The sequence below is a fragment of the Monodon monoceros genome, unplaced genomic scaffold (genome assembly GCF_005190385.1).
Source record: "Monodon monoceros isolate NGI ecotype Baffin Bay Population unplaced genomic scaffold, NGI_Narwhal_1 Super_Scaffold_3, whole genome shotgun sequence".
NCBI lineage: Eukaryota > Metazoa > Chordata > Mammalia > Artiodactyla > Monodontidae > Monodon > Monodon monoceros.
Window position 1 is genome coordinate 43102778 of NW_021703780.1, and position 17075 is coordinate 43119852.

Sequence of the window (17075 nt, forward strand, 5' to 3'; positions counted from 1 at the left end):
AATAAGAATAAGATCCTTAAAGCCATTGCTAGAGCTCCTCTAACTTGATTTCCACAAACAATTTATTGATAACAGAAAGACAATGCTGATAGTTCTTACTTGATCTTATTTCCCCATCTTCAGCTAATACAGAATTCTGAAGAAGCAGGACCAAAATTATCCAAAGAAATGTAATATGGTGAGCCATGTTTCTGTTTTTGTTCTAATGTTTTGGTTTTAGGATTCCTAAAAAGAAAGAGAGAAAAAAAAAAGAAAGTTAAATGTATTAGAAAAATAAGACAAATACCTAATAATCATAAGTTTGAATTTTTAAATTGCAATACCCAGTCAAAGCACAGTTAATTTTTGCTAACCTTAAAATTAACTCATGTGCCCAAAATAGCCACATTTCAAATATATAATACAAGACAACAATGAATGGGAGCTGAGGATGAATGTGATAAGTTTTTAATTCATGATCATCTTGGAAAAGCAAAAACTTTTCTAAAACTTTAAGCTTTGCTCATATTTACTAGAATTCCCCTTTTAGCATAGCCTGCAGAGGCCTATCACATTCTTTTTATTATCTCAGTGGTAGCACATATCCTTCTTTTAAATGTGTATTTGCATTTAAGAAACACTCAAAGGGTATCTGGTAAAAAATATCTATAGGATAAAGCTGAATAATAGGATTTAATTTTTTAATGGGCTGTATTATAAACATTAAGATCTATTTTATTTAATTCATCAACACTCAGTTATGAGAGTAATATGTTTTCTAAGTTAGTCCAAGGACTTCATTCCTGGTTAGAATGTGGAACATTGCCAAAGACTGTCACTCTCAACAATGAGAACATGTCAAATAAACTATAAAACTATAGGCTTTTAAAACCCAGCAGAAAAGACAGGGTTTAAAGAAACCTAAAAGAGCTAAATTCCAAAAGTTATTAATACTTTATAGGACAGAAAAGATTCAAGGCTGCTTTTGTCCCTAGTAGAAAGGGAACCCTGTTCAGGAGGAGGAAGAATTTGCTACAGTACAGAAGCAACCAGTCAAAGCTGGAGTAACATATTAGAATCCCAAGGGGTCCCAGCCTCAGAGCAAGGATGCCCCTAGCCAGCAATTCTTCCCCAGGAGCCTTAACTGGGTACACGGAATAGACAAGTAATACAGAGAATATTGAAAGCAGTATAAAACAGTCTAGAGAGATCCTCTCCTTCCCTCTCCCTGTTCAAGTCCCCAGGGAATTCCTCAAATACAAATCCTTGTCTTGCTGAAGGTTAGGGGAGAAGCCACAGAACTGAGAAAAGTCCCTCCAAGGTACTCCAGTCCTTCACTACAGTGGAGAGACATATCTCAAAAAGCAGAAAGGACAAAAGAGAAAAACAGAACTCAAATACAAAAAGCTGGAAACCTGACAAGCTGAGAGAAATCTCCCAAGGGTCTCCCAGAATATGAGAAGAAACAAAGTTTTATGTCTGATCAGGAGAAAAACACTCTATATATGCAGATCCAGAGATTATCTAAATGTCAGAAGTATTAAGCAGGGTTTATAAAAAGGCTATGATGAACATGTTAAAGGATCTAATGAATAAGATGGACAATTGCAAAAATATGTGAAATTTCAAAAGAGGGATGGAAACTATTTAAAAAAAGATACAAGTGAAATGCTTGCAATGAAAATATATATCAAAAAAGAAATCATGCAGTGAGCATGCATACGTTAGAGGGAAAGATCAGTAAACTTGAAGATAAGTCAATAGAAAGTATCCAAAATGAAACCCAAAGTCAGGGGAAGAGGGGTGAGAAACAAAAGGAACAGAGCATCTGAAATCTGTGGGACTGTATCAAGTGGTCTTGATTTAGCTTCTCAGATGGAAAGGAGAAAGTGAATGAAGAAATATTTTTAAATATAATGGCCAAGAATTTTCCAAATTGACAAAAGCTACCAACAATCAGATCAAACACACCCTAAGCAAAATACAAAGTAAGTCATACCTAGGTATATCATAATCAGTTGAAAGTCAAAAGAAAAGAGTAAATTCTTAAAACAAACCAGAGGAAAAAAGACACATGACATATGGAGGAACAACAAAAAGAATTTTAGATGGAAATTTCATGGTAATAAAATAGGCAATGGATCAGAAAGATATAAAAATCCTAAATATGTAGATATCTAATAATAAAGCTTCAGAATTCCTGAAGAAAAAATGGGAAAAAGAAAACTAAGAAATAGACAAATTCAAATCATAATGTGAGATTTTAAACATCCACTTTTCAATGATTTTTGAAGTAGATAAAAAAAATTTAGTAACAGTGCAGAGGTTTGAAAACTTTATCATCCAACTTCACCTAGTTGACATTCATAGAATGCTCCACCTAACAACAGCAGAATATATATTCTTTTGTAATGCATATGAAAGTCATCAAAATAGACCATATGCTGGAGAAAAAACAAGATTCAAATTCCAAAGAAATGAAATCATGCAGATTATGTTCTTTGACCTAAATGGTATTAATTAGAAAAGGAAGAAAATCCCAAAATCCTTGGAATTAACCAGTATACTTCTAAATAATCTATGATTTAAAAAAATATCAGAGGGGAAATTTTTAAATATTTCAACTGATCAATAATTGTTTTAAAAAATCAAAATTTTATGATACAGCTAAAGCACTACTAAGAGAGAAATTTTGGCTTTAAAACCATATACTAGAAAAGAAGAAAAATGAAAAATCAATATCTAGGCTTCCACCTTAAGAAAATAGAGAAAGAACAACAAATTAAAACTAAAGAGTAAAAAGAAGAAGAAAAAAAGAAAGAAAGAAAATTATAATCAATGAGTTAGAAAATTGAAAAACAATAAAATTAAAGAGTTAATTCCTTGAACAAATAAATATGCTTATAAATCCTAGCAAGAATAATCAAGAAATAAGAAAGAAAATGTAAATTACCTAAGTCAATATTGAAACAGGAGATTCCACTACAGAGCCTACAGACCTTAAAAGGATAATAAGTAGACAGATGAAATGGACAAAGTCTTAAGATAAACTATTTATTGAAACTGGTCTAAACTGAAATTATTAAAGAAATAGAATTTTTAACCAAAAATTTTCCCACAAAGAAAACTCCAGTGCCAGATAGTTTCACCAGTAATTTCTACAAACATTTAAGGAAAAAAATAATAATCAAACATTTTTATGAAATAACATTAAATGAAAATAGAAGAAGAGGGAACTCTTCTCAACTTTTAGTATGAGGCCAAAATAAAATGCTATGAAAAGTCTACAGCTTAGATCACATTAAGTGGTAAAAGACTGAATGCTTTTTCCCCCAAATCAGTAAAAAGTTAAGGATATATTCTCACATCACTTCTATTCAAAAACGTATAGGAAGTCCTAGCCAGTGCCATATTCAAAGCAAGAAATAAAGACTATAAAGGAAGAAATAAAACTTTAATTATTTACAGACAACATGATTATCTACATAGAAATTTGAAATCTACCAAAACACTATTAGAACTAATAAGTGAATTTAGCAAGGTCACAGGACACAAGGTTAATAGTTTTTTTTTTAAGTGTTTCTATATAATAGCAACAAAATGGTGGGGGGGATATAATATATTCAATAGTATCACAGCATCATAAACTTAGAAATAAAGTGAATGAAAAATGTGAAAGACCTCTACACTAAAATATATAATGCATTGTTGAGAGAAATTAAAGAAAGCAAATAAGTGGAGAAATCTACATTCATGGGTTAAAAGACTCAATATTGGTTCCATCTTTATCCTCAAATTGATCTAAGGATTCAACACAATCCCAATCAAAATCCCAGCAGATTTCTAAAAGAAACTGACAAACTCATTCTAAAATTCTTATAAAATGCAAATGATTTTGAATTAGAAGAACAATCTTAATGAAGAAGAACAATCTGCATAAAAAACAATCATGATTGAGAAGAACTAAATGAGAGACTTTATACTATCTGATTTTGACTTACAGTCATCTAGCTACAGGAATCAAGAAAGTGTGTATTGGTGTAGGGATAAATATATTAAATGGAACACAACAGAGTTCAGAAATAGACCCACACTTACATGGTCAGTTGATTTGCAATAAAAGTGTCAAGGTAATTGAATAGGAAAGGAAATTCAATAAATGGTGCTGGATCAACGGGATAAACAATAAAATTAACCTTGACCCCATCTCATTCCATATGCAAAAATTAGACGAAGCATATATCTAAGTATAAAAGCTAAAACTATAAGGCTTCTAGAAGAAAACATGAGATTATTTTCACAACCTTGGGATTAGGCAAAATTTCTTAGGACACAAAAAACACTAGCAACTTTAAAAATAGATACACATTAGATTTCACCAAAATTAAAAGATACCATTAAGAAAATAAGTCAATATTCAGAATAAAATACTTACAAAAATGACTCTCATAAAGATTATATATTTTTTAATACTCCTACAAATCAACAATAAAAAAGAAAACAATCCAATTTTTTAAATGAGTAAAGGTCTTCAACAGACTTTTTAAATTATTACTTAAGGAAATCCAGAAATGGCCAATAAGCATATTAAATGGTCCTCATCATTAGTCATCAGAGAAGTGTATGCTAAAACCACAATAAGATATCATTTCACACCCACTAAAATGGCCAAAATTAATTAAAATTAAAATGGCTAAAACAGTATCAAATGTTTATGAGGCTATGTGGAGAAATTGGAACTCATACATTTTTGGTCAGAGTGAAAAATGATGTAACCCCTTCAGAGAAGTGTTAGGTTCAGTTTCTTACAAAATTAAACTATGACTAGTAATCCTTCTGCTAAGTATATAACCTAGAGAAATGAAAACATGTGCCAACAAAAAAACTTTAACAGTGTTTATAGTAGTTTTATTCATAATAACTCCAAACTAAAAATAACTCAAATGCTATCCACAGAAAAATATTGGATAAACAAGTTGTGTGGTTATATTCACATAATGGAAGAGAGCAACAAAAAAATAATAAACTTTCTTTATACCCAACAACATGAATAACTTTAAATACATTCTATTTAATGAAAGGAGCCAAACACAAAAGAATACACAGAGCATGATTTCAGGTATACAGAGTCCCAAGATAGAAAACTAATCTGCAGTGTTAGAAATCAGGAAACATTTGCTCTTGATGGGAGAAGTCAACTGGAATGTGGCACAAATAAACTTACTGGGTGTTAGAAATAGTCTACATTTGCAGTGATGATATTGGTGTGCATAAATTTGTCTAAGGCCTTAGGCTGAAGGCTTAAAAACTATATAAACTGTTGTATATAATTTATATCTCAGTGAAAAACAGTAAGTCCAAAATCATCATTGTCAGTTTTTAAATTAGGCTAGCCCTCTGGACAAAGAGCTATAAAGGTCAAAAGATGTCAGTGAGAAGCAGTACCAGGATGTACTGTTTTATGGCAACTATGTGTACTAATAAATACTGACTAATTTCCTCCCCAAAAGCCTCAAAATTAAGTTATTCTGCTCCTCTACAAAAAATATCCTCATTATTTCTATATAGTATCTAATTCCTTCAGAATCCTTGGGCTAAAGTGAATTGTTTACTTGTATTATATTCTAGATTGTATTATATTCTATATCATTAATGTAGACCATATGAAAAGGGCACTAAATAAATACTGCCACCATGTTACCTCACCACTGAAACATAACTCATATACTTCATAAATATATTTTACGGCTATTTAATTGTACATATGCTTATGCACGATGCATATAAACTGAGGCATATCAAGTTTTACCATTTACTTTAATCACCTGGGGAACTTGTTAAACATATGGATGCCTTAGCCCTACCCATTAGCTTCAGATTGCAGGGCAAGGAAAGGGCCAAACATTTAAAATAAAATAAAGTAAAAAGCTTCCCATAAGCTAATGTCCACCAAAGTTCTAGAAATTCTGGTATAAGGCAATGCAGAAATGATAAGAAAAGAAAAAAAAAAAGAAACTCCTATTCCCCCAGTAGAGAAGTAAGTTAGCAACCCCAAATAGGAAAGCATAACTCAGAGAATCTCTACAATCAAAAATTTCTAAAGATTGGCTACTCAGAGAGTAGTCAGGCAACCTTAGCATCCGCAATTTTCAAATGTTAATATGCATACAAATCTGTTAGAAATTCATTAAAATGCACATTCTGATTCAGTAGGTTTGGTTTACCACCTAAGATCGTTCATTTGAATGAAGGCCTCTAAGGAATATAGGAACATATGCCATCTTTCAACATAGAAAATTCTGTTTTGGAAAATTTTAACTTTTTAATGCTAAATAAAGAGCTCTTCGTGGATAATGAAAAAGGAAATTACTTTTAACAAAATGTAGGAATGTAGGAATTTAAACTGAGCTCACCTGCTAATGAGGAATATATACTAGACTAACTATCCATCCACCAGGCAATCCAGATTATAGATTTAACACTGCTCCCAACCCACTTTCTTATAGTGTTCTAGTGTTCAAAAAAAAAAGGAGATGAAACTGGTGATCTGTAATCTTCCTTTCAACTACAGAGACAATAATCCATATTCTACGGCCTCATAGGATTATTGTGATAAGGAACGTTTACAATGTACAGTGTGTGAGAGAACACTATGTCATTTAATCTCAGCAAGTGTTCGAGGAAAATAAGGCTGACTTAGAGAACACGGCTTGCCTCTAAGAAACAGACTCACAACTTACACTCAGGTTCTCTCACTCCAGAATTCTTTCCACTCTATTCATTCAATGACAAACATTTATCAACTACCTATTATGTGACAGATACTCTTTTAGGTGCTGGGAATTCAGAAGTGACCCAGATAAGCTAGATAAGGAATCTGCTTTCGTGGAGTTTATGTGCCAGGTTTTAAATATATGATTGAGTGAGATCATTTCAGATAGTGGTGGGTGCTATAAAGTAATGAAAACAATAATGTAAACTTGGGCCAGGAGCAGAGGAAGAGCTGCTTTCAATTTGGAGCTCAGAGAAGGCATCTGAAAGGATGACCTGTGAGCTGACACTTGAAGGAATGTGAAGGAGCCATCCTTGCCAGGAACGGGGAACCAAACTTTCCTCTGTGGATGGAGCAAGTTTGCTTGTTCTAGGAACAGAAGGAAGGTCAGTGAAGGAGTGAGGGAGGAAGAGGAGGAAGAGCAGGAGCTACAGGGAGGTAGCAGGACCCCATGAGGTATGTTACATTTTGAACTGTTTCCCTTAAATGCAAAGTGAATCCATGGAGGGTGTGAAGCAGTTGTGCATCATGATGAGGTTTTCACATTGAGTAGAGCATCCCACTTTCAAAATCAAAGAGCTGTCTAAAATTTAAGAATTAGTGGTTTCTCAGAGAAACAAGATCAATTGATAATTATCCTCTTTTAATTTTCATCTCTCTTCCATATCCTAAATTTATCTGTCATATCATATTCCACTGCCACTGTCACTAATATTTTATTAAAATCAACATAAATACTTGTAAGTCAATTTCTGAGAGCAGTGGGTACAAATGAAAGCAACTTCCTTGTCTCCTTGCAATGAATGCATCTTTCATTGGGTCCACTGGCTGGAAAGGCATGGGAATTCACGTGAGGAGCCACCAGGAATGCATAAAAGCTTTGAAAACGAGGGACTGTCAGGAAAAATGCCATCTCAAAATGTGGTTGCTGAGCTTAGTTGTAAAACCTTCAAGTAAATTTGAAGACTAAAAATAGTCCCCTCTTGAGACACTAATACTCATGCTTCTTTATATGCTCTGTCTTTGAACTAAATTGTAAAATAGGAAAAGGTGGGGAAACTGAAATTCTGGTCCTCACATTTTTACACACACACACACACACACACACACATACACACCTATTGTGTTCTATATTTTTAACATTAAGGTGGTAGGAGGAAGCATCAATTGGGACAGGTAGAATTGAGAAAAGCAAAATGCTGGCAAACCAGTGAAAGAATTAAGAATGCGTTCATGGAGGCTTCCAGGAAGATGGTGGAAGAGTAAGACGCGGAGATCACCTTCCTCCCCACAGATACACCAGAAATATATCTATACGTGGAACAACTCCTACAGAACACCTACTGAACACTGGCAGAAGACCTCAGAACTCCCAAAAGGCAAGAAACCCCCCCCCCCCCACGTACCTGGGTAGGGCAAAAGAAAAAACAGAGACAAAAGGATAGGGACTGGACTTGCACCAGTGGGAGGGAGCTGTGAAGGAGGAAAGGTTTCCATACACTAGGAAGCCCCTTCACGGGCGGAGACTGCGGGTGGCGGAGGGGGAAAGCTTCGGGGCCACGGAGGAGAGCACAGCAACAGGGGTGCAGGGGGCAAAGAGGAGAGATTCCCGCACAGAGGATCGGTGCCGACCGGCACTCAGCAGCCCGAGAGGCTTGTCTGCTCACCCGCCGGGGTGGGCAGGGCTCGGAGCTGAGGCTCGGGCTTCGGTTGGAGCGCAGGGAGAGGACTGGGGTTGGCGGCGTGAACACAGCCTGCAGGGGGTTAGTGCACCACAGCTGGCCGAGAGGGAATCCAGGTAAAAGTCTGGACCTGCCAAAGAGGCAAGAGGCTTTTTCTTCCCTCTTTGTTTCCTGGTGCGTGAGGAGAGGGGATTTAAGAGCGCTGCTTAAAGGAGCTCCAGAGACAGGCCTGAGTCGCGACTAAAAGCGTGGACCCCAGAGACAGGCATGAGACGCTAAGGCTGCTACTGCCGCCACCAAGAAGCCTGTGTGCCAGCACAGGTCACTATCCACACCCCCCTTCCGGAGAGCCTGTGCAGCCCGCTACTGCCAGGGTCCCGGGAACCAGGGACAACTCCCCCGGGAGAACGCATGGCGTGCCTCAGGCTGGTGCAACGTTACGCCGGCCTCTGCCACCGCAGGATCACCCCGCACTCCGTGCCCCTCCCTCCCCCTGGCCTGAGTGAGCTAGAGCCCCCGAGTCAGGTGCTCCTTTAACCCCGTCCTGTCTGAGCGAAGAACAGATGCCCTCCGACGACCTACACACAGAGGTGGGGCCAAATCCAAAGCTGAGCCCCTGGGAGCTGTGAGAACAAAGAAGAGAAAGGGAAATCTCTCCCAGCAGCCTCAGAAACAGAGGATTAAAGCTCCACAATCAATTTGATGTACCCTGCATCTGTGGAATACATGAATAGACAACGAATCATCCCAAATTAAGGAGGTGGACTTTGAGAGCAAGATTTATAATTTTTTCCCCTTTTCATTTTTTTATGAGTGTGTATGTGTATGCTTCTGTGTGAGATTTTGTCTGTATAGCTCTGCTTCCACCATTTGTCCGGGGGTTCTATCTGTCCGTTTTTGTTTTTTCTTAATAATTACTTTTTATTTTAATAACTTTATTTTATTTTACTTTATCTTCGTTCTTTCTTTCCTTCCCTCCTTTAGACAATGAATCATCACAAATTGAGGAGGTGGACTTTGAGAGCAAGATTTATGATATTTTCCCCTTTTCCTCTTTTTGTGAGTGTGTATGTGCATGCTTCTATGTGAGATTTTTGTCTGTAGAGCTTTGCTTCCACCGTTTGTCCTAGGGCTCTATCCGTCCGTTTTATTAATTTTTTTCTCTTAATAATTATTTTTTTACTTTAATAACTTTATTATATTTTATCTTATTTTACTTTATCTTCTTTCTTTTTTTCTTCCTTCCCTCCATCCTTCCTTCCTTCCTCCTTCCCTCCCTCTTTCCCTCCCTCCCTTCTTTCTTTCTTTCTTTCTATTTCTACTAATTCTTTCTTTCTACTTTTTCTCCCTTTTATTCTGAGCCATGTGGATGAAAGGCTCTTGGTGCTGCAGCCAGGAGTCAGTGCTGTGCCTCTGAGGTGGGAGAGTCAACTTCAGGACACTGGTTCACAAGAGATCTCCCAGCTCCACAGAATATCAAACGGCGAAAATCTCCCAGAGATCTCCATCTCAACACCAGAACCCAGCTTCACTCAATGACCAGCAAGCTACAGTGCTGAACATCCTACGCCAAACAACTAGTAAGACAGGAACACAACTCCACCCATTAGCAGAGACACTGCCTAAAATCACAATAAGTCCACAGACCCTGAAAACACACCACCAGACGTGGACCTGCCCACCAGAAAGACAAGATCCAGCCTCATCCACCAGAACACAGGCACTAGTCCCCTCCACCAGGAAGCCTACACAACCCACTGAACCAACCTTAGACACTGGGGACAGACACCAAAAACAACAGGAACTACGAACCTGCAGCCTCCAAAAAGGAGACCCCAAACACAGTAAGATAAGCAAAATGAGAAGACAGAAAAACACACTGCAGATGAAGGACAAGATAAAAACCCACCAGACCTAACAAATGAAGAGGAAATAGGCAGTCTACCTGAAAAAGAATTCAGAATAATGATACTAAAGTTGATCCAAAATCCTGGAAATAGAATAGACAAAATGCAAGAAACATTTAACAAGGACCTAGAAAAACTAAAGATGGAACAAGCAATGATGAAAACCACAAGAAATGAAATTAAAACTACTCTAGATGGGATCAATAGCAGAATAACTGAGGCAGAAGAATGGAAAAGTGACCTGGAAGATAAAATAGTGCAAATAACTACTGCAGAGCAGAATAAAGAAAAAAGAAGGAAAAGAACAGAGGACAGTCTCAGAGACCTCTGGGACAACATTAAACGAACCAACATTCGAATTATAGGGGTTCCAGAAGAAGAAGAGAAAAAGAAAGGGACTGAGAAAATATTTGAAGTGATTATAGTTGAAAACTTCCCTAATGTGGGGAAGGAAATAGTTAATCAAGTCCAGGAAGCACAGAGAGTCCCATATAGGATAAATCCAAGGAGAAACACTCCAAGACACCTATTAATCAAACTGTCAAAAATTAAATACAAAGAAAGCATATTAAAAGCAGCAAGGGAAAAACAACAAATAACACACAAGGGAATCCCCATAAGGTTAACAGCTGATCTTTCAGCAGAAACTCTGCAAGCCAGAAGGGACTGGCAGGACATATTTAAAGTGATGAAGGAGAAAAACCTGCAACCAAGATTACTCTCCCCAGCAAGGATCTCATTCAGATTTGATGGAGAAATTAAAACCTTTACAGACAACAAAAGCTGAGAGAGTTCAGCACCACCAAACCAGCTTTACAACAACTGCTAAAGGAACTTCTCTAGGCAAGAAACACGAGAGAAGGAAAAGACCTACAATAACGAACCCAAAACAATTAAGAACATGGGAATAGGAACATACATATCGATAATTACCTTAAATGTAAATGGACTAAATGCTCCCACCAAAAGACACAGATTGGCTGAATGGATACAAAAACAAGACCCATATATTTGCTGTCTACAAGAGACCCACTTCAGACCTAGAGACACATACAGACTGAAAGTGAGGGGATGGAAAAACATATTTCATGCAAATGGAAGCCAAAAGAAAGCTGGAGTAGCAATTCTCGTTTCAGACAAAATAGACTTTAAAATAAAGACTATTACAAGAGACAAAGAAGGACACTACATAACGATCAAGGGATCAATACAAGAAGAAGATATAACAATTGTAAATATTTATGCACCCAACATAGGAGCACCTCAATACATAAGGCAAATACTAACAGCCATAAAACGGGAAATCGACAGTAACACATTCATACTAGGGGACTTTAACACCTCACTTTCACCAATGGACAGATCATCCAAAATGAAAATAAATAAGGAAACACAAGCTTTAAATGATACATTAAACAAGATGGACTTAATTGATCTTTATACGACATTCCATCCAAAAAGAACAGAATACACATTTTTCTCAAGTGCTCATGGAACATTCTCCAGGATAGATCATATCTTGGGTCACAAATCAAGCCTTGGTAAATTTAAGAAAATTGAAATTGTATCAAGTATCTTTGCCGAACACAACGCTATGAAACTAGATATCAATTACAGGAAAAGATCTGTAAAAAACACAAACACATGGAGGCTAAACAATACACTACTTAATAACGAAGTGATCACTGAAGAAATCAAAGAGGAAATTAAAAAATACCTAGAAACAAATGACAATGGAGACACGACGATCCAAAATCTATGGAATGCAGCAAAAGCAGTTCTAAGAGGGAAGTTTATAGCAATACAATCCTACCTTAAGAAACAGGAAGCACCTCGAATAAACAACCTAACCTTGCATGTAAAGCGATTAGAGAAAGAAGAACAAAAAAACCCCAAAGTTAGCAGAAGGAAAGAAATCATAAAAATCAGATCAGAAATAAATGAAAAGAAATGAAGGAAACAATAGCAAAGATCAATAAAACTAAAAGCTGGTTCTTTGAGAAGATAAACAAAATTGATAAACCATTAGCCAGACTCATCAAGAGAAAAGGGAGAAGACTCAAATCAATAGGATTAGAAATGAAAAAGGAGAAGTAACAACTGACACTACAGAAATACAAAAGATCATGAGAGATTACTACAAGCAACTCTATGCCAATAAAATGGACAACCTGGAAGAAATGGACAAATTCTTAGAAATGCGCAACCTGCCAAGACTGAATCAGGAAGAAATAGGAAATATGACCAGACCAATCACAAGCACTGAAATTGAAACTCTGAATAAAAATCTTCCAACAAACAAAAAAAACCCAGGACCAGATGGCTTTACAGGCGAATTCTATCAAACATTTAGAGAAGAGCTAAGATCTATCATTCTCAAACTCTTCCGAAATATAGCAGAGGGAGGAACACTCCCAAAATCATTCTACGAGGCCATCATCACCCTGATACCAAAACCAGACAAGGATGTCACAAAGAAAGAAAACTACAGGCCAATATCACTGATGAACATAGATGCAAAAACCCTCAACAAAATACTAGCAAACAGAATCCAACAGCACATTAAACGGATCATACACCATGATCAAGTAGGGTTTATTCCAGGAATGCAAAGATTCTTCAATATACGCAAAACAATCAACGTGATACACCACATTAAGTAATTGAAGGAGAAAAACCATATGATCATCCCAGTAGGTGCAGAGAAAGCTTTCGACAAAATTCAACACCCATTTATGATAAAAACCCTGCAGAAAGTAGGCATAGAGGGAACTTTCCTCAACATAATAAAGGCCATATATGACAAACCCACATCCAACATCGTCCTCAATGGTGAAAATCTGAAAGCATTTCCACTAAGATCAGGAACAAGACAAGATTGCCCACTCACCACTCTTATTCAACATAGTTTTGGAAGTTTTAGCCACAGCAATCAGAGAAGAAAAGGAAATAAAAGGAATCCAAATTGGAAAAGAAGAAGTAAAGCTGTCACTGTTTGCAGATAACATGATACTATACATAGAGAATCCCAAAGATGCTACCAGAAAACTGCTAGAGCTAATCAATGAACTTGGTAAAGTAGCAGGATACAAAATTAATGCACAGAAATCTCTGGCATTCCTATCCACTAATGATGAAAAATCTGAAAGTGAAATCAAGAAAACCCTCCCATTTACTACTGCAACAAAAAGAATAAAATATCTAGGAATAAGCCTACCTAAGGAGACAAAAGACCTGTATGCAGAAAATTATAAGACACTGATGAAAGAAATTAAAGATGATACAAATAGATGGAGAGATATGCCATTTCTTGGATTGGAAGAATCAGCATTGTGAAAATGACTCTACTACCCAAAGCAATCTACAGATTCAATACAATCCCCATCAATCTACCACTGGCATTTTTCATAGAACTAGAACAAAAAATTTCACAATTTGCATGGAAACACAAAAGACCCCAAATAGCCAAAGCAATCTTGAGAACGAAAAACGGAGCTGGAGGAATCAGACTCCCTGGCTTCGACTATACTACAAAGCTTCAGTAATCAAGACAGTATGGTAGTGACACAAAAACAGAAAGATAGACCAATGGAACAGGATAGAAAGCCCAGAGATAAACCCACGCACATATGGACACCTTATCTTTGATAAAGGAGGCAGGAATGTACAGTGGAGAAAGGACAGCCTCTTCAATAAGTGGTGCTGGGAAAACTGGACAGGTACATGTAAAAGTATGAAATTAGATCACTCCCTAACACCATACACAAAAATAAGCTCAAAATGGGTTAAAGACCTAAATGTAAGGCTAGAAACTATCAAACTCTTAGAGGAAAACATAGGCAGGACACTCTATGACATAAATCACAGCAAGATCCTTTTTGACCCACCTCCTAGAGAAATGGAAATAAAAACAAAAATAAACAAATGGGACCTAATGAAACTTCAAAGCTTTTGCACAGCAAAGGAAACCATTAACAGGACCAAAAGACAACCTTCAGAATGGGAAAAAATGTTTGCAAATGAAGCAACTGACAAAGGCTTAATCTCCAAAATTTATAAGCAGCTCATGCAGCTTAATAACAAAAAAACAAACAACCCAATCCAAAAATGGGCAGAATATCTAAATAGACATTTCTCCAAAGAAGATATACAGACTCCCAACAAACACATGAAAAAATGCTCAACATCACTAATCATTAGAGAAATGCAAATCAAAACTACAATGAGATATCATCTCACACCAGTTAGAATGGCCATCATCAAAAAATCTAGAAACAATAAATGCTGGAGAGGGTGTGGAGAAAAGGGAACCCTCTTGCACTGTTAGTGGGGATGTAAGTTGATACAGCCACTGTGGAGAACAGTATGGAGGTTCCTTAAAAAACTACAAATAGAACTACCATATGACCCAGCAATCCCACTACTGGGCATATACCCTGAGAAAACCATAATTCTAAAAGAGTCATGTACCAAAATGTTCATTGCAGCTCTATTTACAATAGCCCAGAGGTGGAAACAACTTAAGTGTCCATCATCGGATGAATGGATAAAGAAGTTGTGACACATATATACAATGGAATATTACTCAGCCATAAAAAGAAACGAAATTGAGCTATTTGTAATGAGGTGGATAGACCTAGAGTCTGTCATACAGAATGAAGTAAGTCAGAAAGAGAAAGACAAATATGGTATGCTAACATATATGTATGGAATTTAAGAAAAAATACATCATGAAGAACCTAGGGGTAAGACAGGAATAAAGACACAGACCTACTAGAGAATGGACTTGAGGATATGGGGAGGGGGAAGGGTAAGCTGTGACAAAGCAAGAGGGAGGCATGGACATATATACACTACCAAACGTAAGGTAGGTAGCTAGTGGGAAGCAGCCGCATAGCACAGGGAGATCAGCTCGGTGCTTTGTGATCGCCTGGACGGGTGGGATAGGGAGGGGGGAGGGAGGGAGATGCAAGAGGGAAGTGATATGGGAACAAATGTATATATATAACTGATTCATTTTGTTGTAAAGCAGAAACTAACACACCATTGTAAAGCAATTATACGCCAATAAAGATGTTAAAAAAAAAAAAAAGAATGGGTTCATGTACATATGCATGTATGTAAAGTTTGGTTCGTTTGAGTGACCATTAAAACAACAGAACTAAACGTAATTTTTGGAATTTCATAGGTCAAAATATGCCCCCCAAAATATGTAATTAATCAATGCCACCTTGATTGTGTAAACAATTCATGGTCAACTAAACAACTGACATTTGTTATCATACTTCTCTAAACAAAAATCTAATATGGTAGCCAGACAAGTAAATATAAATCCCCATTTTATAGACAGGAGGCTAAGGGATTCCAAGAAGCTATTATTTTACATTTTGCACAGTTTGCTCTCACACTGCAGAGTGGATGACTGCTTTCTTGATCTGTTTATAGAGTATATCATATAGCATCCATTAAAGCTGCACAAGAAAAAGTGAATGGCAGTAACTTGGTAGAGTTATTGTAGATTGGTGGAGAGGTTTAAAATCCCATCTCTTCTTTAGAAGCCATAGCAGCTTCTAAATATTCAAGCAATGAAAAAATATACATGTCTGTGTAATCATTTGAAATGAGACCAGTAAAAAATAGTCAAGAAACATGGAGTACAGTGTACTTTATTTGCCTATGCCAGCAAATCCACTAAAATCAGGCCATTGGATTCTGTTAGTAATTTTATGCTGTGCTTATAAATATAGCTCTTTTTCCTATTCCTAAATTCCTTTTATATTAACATATATTAACCTAATTTTTATTATTTTTTTTCTTAACTCAGCTCTAATTTTTACAATAAAGTATCAGGAAAGCAAAGACATCATTCAGAAAGGGAAAGCTAATAACATTTTGATCTTGGAACTCAGGTCAAATTGTTCTCCAACTTCCTAATCTTCCAATTCTTCTATGATACACAAAAAAGAATGCTGGATAACTAGTCATGCAATGTGAGTTCCAGTCCTAGCTGTGCCTTGTTTACCTGCTTAGAAAATAAAATGTAAGCATTTACAAAGCTAAATAGCAATAATACAGGATAATATATGGAAAATAAATGGATAGATAAAAGAGGAGCCGGGGTGAAAGAAAATGGGTGGAAATAAGCAATTAATGTTCAAGTGATATGAAGAAAATCATCAATAAGCAACTCTAGCACTCCAATTATGATTTCTAAATACCATTTCCCATCAAAAGAAACAAGGCTGTTTAGGAAGAATAGCAGATTCCAGATCTGGGGGACATGAGACATGAGAAAGAGAAATCTTGTCATTCTAAAAACAAGGAATGTCTCAAAAGCGACTGGGATTAGATCCAAAGGACCCAAGAGCTAAGTTGAGGGGCTCCCATGAGCTAAAGAGAAAACCATCTGATCATTAAAAATAATAGTTACTACAATGGATTGATGTACAACAATTTACTAAACCTATGAGTTCATGATGATAAATACAAAAAACAGAAAACAACCATTGGTCACCTTTGGAGATTGCTAGGGTACAAATAAAGAAAAAGAATCAAGCATTTGTCCTACTTTTCCTACATGGATAATACTTCAGGGTAATAAAACAGTTAATGATAAATGCCAGAAGAATATAATTAGAAAATCATATTTTGCAACCACTAATGAAATATGGATGTAGGCAAAGATCACCGGTGTGCCGATATGACTGGGTGAAAGGTTAGAGAGGAAATCAGGAC

The 17075-nt window shown here is 36.4% G+C and overlaps 1 protein-coding gene across 2 annotated transcripts in view; it reads right to left on the bottom strand.

Moving 5' to 3' along the window:
- Positions 1 to 193, bottom strand: part of COL21A1 (collagen type XXI alpha 1 chain) — a 127454-nt gene extending 127261 nt beyond the window's left edge. For both annotated transcript variants that reach the window (XM_029243160.1, XM_029243161.1), the window contains exon 1: positions 100 to 193. In XM_029243160.1, the coding sequence (XP_029098993.1) occupies positions 100 to 187 (88 nt within the window). In that variant the 5' untranslated portion in view covers positions 188 to 193. The remainder of the gene's footprint in view (positions 1 to 99) is intronic.
- Positions 194 to 17075: the final 16882 nt, after the last annotated feature.